General features: G+C 42.5%; 1 protein-coding gene across 2 annotated transcripts in view; it reads right to left on the reverse strand.

Annotated features, from left to right (window-relative positions):
• CPD (carboxypeptidase D) overlaps positions 1–6,000 on the reverse strand; it is a 67,336-nt gene extending 61,336 nt beyond the window's left edge. Inside the window, exon 1 of one of the 2 annotated variants that reach the window (XM_019926958.3) lies at positions 5,204–6,000. In XM_019926958.3, coding sequence (XP_019782517.2) covers positions 5,204–5,937 — 734 coding nt within the window. In that variant the 5' untranslated portion in view covers positions 5,938–6,000. The remainder of the gene's footprint in view (positions 1–5,203) is intronic. The other variant, XM_019926956.3, reaches the window with a different exon arrangement.

The following is a 6,000-nucleotide window of genomic DNA, read 5'->3' on the forward strand; positions in this document are numbered from 1 at the left end:
CTACAAAAATTACAATTTCATAGAGTTCAATCTAATTCTTGTACTTCATATTGTGTTAATTTCATAGAAAGCATGGCTGGCATAAATAAATATTTGTTGAATATACGAGTTAGGTTAATAAGTTTCATGCTTTTTATATTACTGTCCAGAGAGAATTTTTAAGATAGGGAGTCTAATTTAAAACAGGATGTGCTTTGCCTCATTCCATTTTCACAGTACACTAAATTCACATTTTCAGGAGAGAAGCCATAGCTGAGAAAATTCAGGGGCGGGGAAAGACCTGAGCTGCTTTCAGATAAAAACAATACAGAACATTGCATCACTGTAAAAGCAGCTCTCTTTCTAGGTGCAAGGTTCCTGGTTGGACCATTAAAAAATAAACTGACATGGAGACAAGGCTGCTTCTATAAAAGAAACATTTTAAACTTTTTGCACTTTTATTGATACTTTTAAGCGAATCCATTTACAATTTGTCAAATTTATAGATATAGAAATACTGAAGAATGCCTTTTATGGTAAAAGGTAAAGGCAAAAACATGCCAAAGTCCTATTTATACATTTTTCACTCAGGTAACAGTTCAAACCATTACTATGAGTGGAGATTAAACACTTTTCTCTTTGCACTCAAAATTAGATTTTTTGCTTCTGCCTTTTTGTGGCTGAAATAAACTGACCTACAGTAATTCTAAAGGGGGTTGATTTATAACATTTCTTTCTATATGTTTGAAAGAAAATTAAGTCTACGATATGTTTAATTTGAAAGGTTAGGTATGATCAGTACCTCCCAGAGGAGGTCAAACAATGAAAATTACTTGTAACACAGAATCTATTCATCAGAAGACAGAATTTAGCTGATAAAGACAGTGATTAAACACCAGAATAGACTATGAAAGAAGACTAGTTTTACATAATTAAAATTAGCACAGTTCTAGATACCAGAGGGGAATGCCATTTGGTATAGTGGCAATAGCACAGGCTTTAAAACCAGGCAAATATGCGTAAGAACATTTGGTTTTGCAGACATGTCACTCACTAGTAACGTGATCAGGAGAAGTTGCTGCCTCTAAATCCACTGAACCCCAGTTTCTCTCTCATCTGTAAAACGGGGATTAATGCTACCTGCCTCCCAGGGTTGTTACAAAAATTAAATAAGATAATACATGTACAATTATCTTCCAGCACAATGACTGCTTTATAGCCCCTGCTCAGCAAATGTTCATTCCTTTGGAGACCTCTAGCATCCTGCTTAGGGAATCACTGCCTTACAGACTATAATTCTACTCACCAGTTCCAATTCTACAATGTTACAGAAACAAAAACTAAGCATCTATTCTAACTCCAATTTACCCATCCCTCCTCCATAGCAAGTTATTAACAATTTACTTTTTGGTTTCTATGCCTAAAATAATTTAAGTACTTCCCCACCACCACCCCACACTGACTTTGGGAAAGTTACAAGAAGGCTGGCCCAGTTCAGACAATCAACTGAGCAACAAATTTTCTTGAGTGTCAACTATAAGCCAAATGTTCTATAGGCACTAAGGAATATATTAGTGAAGAAACAAATACAAAAATGCCCTCATGGCATTCATAGTCTAGTGGGAAAAAAAAAAAAAAGGGTAACTGAATATTCTAAATAAGTGAAGCATGTTACTTTATACGTGTTCAATTAAAATTTTAAATTCCAAGATTCTCTATTAAATGCTGTTTTTCACTTTGTTTGACATTTCTTGTAACACTTCTCAGAAATACTGTTAAAATGGCCTAATCAAATACTTTTAGAACAATGAAATATTTGCAATCTACTTGAGTGATAAAATTAAATTATTAGATTTTCCTTACTCTACTCACATAGTTTTAAAAGCACCAATGCCACTCTGGTAAGGGCGATTTCAAAAGAAAGTGGTATCTATTATAGTGGTTGTAAGATTATTTCTTTTAGTCTTTGTCAAACCAACTTTGTATATCGATCCAATTTTATTTGAAGGGTATTTTATGGTTTCCAATCAAATCAATTCTCTTAAGTGTTTCTCACATTTGACTTCAATATCATATATCATTCCTTGCGTAAGATTTAAAGTAACTGGTAAATATATCATAAAAATTATAAACAAGAGTCTGTAGATATTAAAAAGTCAATCTCCAAGTTAACTTTATTATGGTCCCCAGATAACCCTGTAAATAACTTTAAAAAAATTAAGAAAATTTGATGTCTGATAAACTAAATTCTAAAGGTTTCAGGAAATTGTAGCTATACACCTACCCCAACAATATGATAATGCTTTTCACAAACATACCCAAAAAATCATTTATATGCTAATCTCCTATTAAAGTCTAAGCAGGTATATTTAATTAAAGAACTGTGCCAAAAATATGAGGGTGAAGTAAACTATAAAATCTTTATTTTAATGATGGAGTTAAAATCTTGTATATTTTCTTGAGCAGATGAGTCAATTATCAGTAGTACAAAATCATGGATTGGATGAAGTATAAAGTGAAACAAAGAAAATAAACTCCACTTTCCCAAGCAGGAGGAAATGAGTGTTAAATTGTTACATATCCAAAACAACAACAAAAATCTATTTCTAATACAGCTGGGTGAATAGGATATCAAGAAATTATTCAAATGATTTATTTCACGAAATACATTGAAAAAGGTAATTTCCCTGTACAGACGGATGTCTGTGGTTTTAGAATTTCCTATCCATAAAGTTGTCTCTATATATTTAGGAATCAATCTCAAATCGTGTATGTGCTTGTTTTTTTTACTTTATTCACATATCAATGTCCCTTGTTACTGATTAATCATTAAATAATGTGCATCTTGAGTTATTTATGATTGAGGATGGAAGGATGTACTTTTCACCCTATATACTCACATACTTTCCCTTCTGATTAGAGTTACATTTGCAAAGAGGGCGGATATGATTAGGGTAGTCCATAGCCACAAAATAGAGCCACTTCCTTTGTAATACCAACTGACACAGATGAGCTTTTAAAATCTTCACAAGCTTCTATCATTGAATAGCCAGCCCAGACCATAACTTTAATCATTAAATACTGGTGATATGAAAGAGTTATCCAAAGAGCACATTTTTGGTCCTAGATTTAAAATTTAAAGCTTTCAGTATAGTCTCAAGGTGACTTGCACCAAGACAAAGCTCATTTTTATTTCTGGTCACAGCAGAAGTAATACTGAATAGAAAAATCTACTCACAGAATTTACATCCCTGCAAAGGTCATGATGGGGCTTTTTAAACGTGTCCTTCAAGCAATACAAACAGTGAATTTGATATATCATCTCAGAAAGGCCCTGGCCATCACAGCTTCTGACAATAAGCTGTATGTTAAAGTCACACTTCTTATGTAAATGTTCAGAGGTCCTGACACCATTATCTTTATTTTTTATTTTATTTAAATTTATTTATTTATTTATCTATTTTTGGCTGCATTGGGTGTTCATTGTTACACTTGGGCTTTCTCTAGTTGCGGCGAGCTGGGACTACTCTTCGTTGCAGTGAGCGGGGCTTCTCATTGCGGTGGCTTCTCTTGTGGCAGAGCCCGGGCTCTAGGCACGTGTGCTTCAGAAGTTGTGGCACACAGGCTCAGCAGTCGTGGCTTGTGGGCTTAGTTGCTTTGCGACATGTGGGACTTCCCAGACCAGGGCTCCAACCTGTGTCCCCTGCATTTGCAGGCAGATTCTTAACCACTGCGCCACCAGGGAAGTCCCGACACCACTATCTTTAAAGGAAAAATCTTCCCGGAAAGCATGTGAAATTAATACCTACAAGGGATCTCAGAAGGAGTAAAGTGAAAGGTAGGAGATAAAAACAATCTAGAATTGTCATAATGGCCATGAATTTTTCAAGGTCTGCTATATATGCTGAACCTTGTAGAAGAGATGATTCCAAGTCCTAAAGGGAAACTTCTTTGCTCAGTATTGCTTGTATCTTATCTGTCACTCAGATATCTTCTTCAAATCAGTATGGAAAGATTAATTGCTTCACAAGCCTTATGAAGACACAAAAATGGGGATATGCTGGCAAAGCCGATGCTTGACAAAAGGAAGAGGTGCATGGTCACTTCAGATATTATTCCACCTGGAATAAGTTCCTTCTTCCTTTATTCCTCTCCTCCACCATTTTGCTGAAAATCCTACCCATCTCTCAAGACTCAGTTCAAGTTCTACCTTCTCCACAGAGATGACCCATATTATTGTAGCCCACACACATTTTGCCAGTAGGAACAATTCCTGTAAGGTTTAACTGGGTACATAAACACACCATATATATATTTATAATATTTTCTTGTTATACACCAATTTCTTCACGTCCTCGTGCTTCCTTTAAGTTTTTAAATCTCACAGAGCGGTTACTAACACTTAAGGTGTCTATTAAGTGTGACAATTAGCCATTTGGCCCTGGCCCACTAATAATGTGCACAAGTGGCAGCAGAAACCCTTCAGAGTCTAAAATGAAGCTGCTTACAGATGAAGGTTCCAGATCTGTACAAGTTCTCCAGCCAGCCATACCTATGTGCTCCACAGCTGAGTCAGAGGTAAAGACTGGAAGTGAATCAGTTTCGGTTAAATAACCAAGAAGACGACCCCGGGAGTGTCATCTGTCACTTCTAGGCTACAGTCTCCCTCCATGCCCGTTAAGAGCACTGACTAAATGCGTGAGTTGAAGTCCCAGCTACAGAACAGGGATGTTAATGCTGTCTGTCTCATCAGGTTGTGGCCAACATAAACTGAGATCATGCAGTCCACGGAAAGGGCTTAGCACAGTGCCTGTAGTTATAAGATAATCGCAATCTTGTCAGTTTATGTATAAAATAAGTGAGCTGACCTAGGTCATCCTTAATGTCTCTTCCGTCGCTCATATTCTACGATCCTGTGAGAACAGGGGCCAGGATGCTAGAAGAGTCTCCCCTCCGGCCAAACAGCGCTCTCTGCATCCTTTGAATAAATGACAGCCTCTAGGCAGCGCTTCTCGGACAATTAGCCGGACAGGAGGCTAAGCGGCCTGGGCCCTGTCCCCGTTACGGGGTGTCGCTCTCCGCCCTCACTACCCCCGTCCCTTAGGCCTGAGAGCACCGTTTGAGCGCTTGCTGAGTGCCGGATCCAGCCTCTGCTCTGGAGGCTCACTTGGATGGGGAGGGGGCGGGGGGGAGGAGGCGGCGGTGGAGGGAGGACGACACTCACTTGTTCCTGCGGATCCACTCGATCAGGGCGCGCACCTCGGGCACGTCGTCCAGGGACGGGGGCTCACCGGTGCTGAACTGGTCCGGGAAGCTGCGGTTGAGGTCGCGGCCACGGCTGTTGTCGCGGCCGCTGGCCCCGGGAGGGCCGCTGTCGCTGAAGCCGCAGTCGCCCTCGTGGGCGCGCTCGAAGCCGTCGGGGTTGAGGCTGGGCAGAACGTACACGTCAGTGGTGTTGAGCAGGCGGACCAGGCGCAGGTCCCCGCGGCGGTAGCCAGCCGCCAGCTCGCGGGCCAGGTAGACGAGCACCTGGCGCGAGACGGTCTCGTCGCCGTGCATGTTGCCCACCAGCTTCACCTGCGGCCGGCCGGGCAGGAGCGGCCCCGCCGCGTCGGGCCCCGTATCGCCGTCAGAAGGCGGCGGCCCCAGGCCCGCCGTGAGGCGCAGCACCCACAGCGGCCGGCCCTCCACCGAGCTGCCGATGCTGAAGAGGCGGGCCAGGCCCGGGGGCCCCGCGGCCGCCGCCTCCCTCAGCGCCAAGCCCAGCTCCTCTTCGTGGTAGTAGCGGTCGAACTGGCCCTTGACCGCCTCGGCGCCCGCGCTCGTCGTCGTCGTCGTCGCCTCCGCCTTCTTGATGTGCGCTGCCCGGGCCGGGCTCCGCAGCAGCAACAGCAGACACAGCAGCAGCGAGACGCGCCCTGGCCGGCAGGGCGGCCGCGCGTCCCAGCCTCTCGCCATCTTCCAGCAGCGCTGCAAACCCGGACCCCGTTCCCTCGGCTCCGCGCTCCGGGAGGCCTTGGC

This window comes from Tursiops truncatus, chromosome 20, assembly GCF_011762595.2.
Source record: "Tursiops truncatus isolate mTurTru1 chromosome 20, mTurTru1.mat.Y, whole genome shotgun sequence".
NCBI lineage: Eukaryota > Metazoa > Chordata > Mammalia > Artiodactyla > Delphinidae > Tursiops > Tursiops truncatus.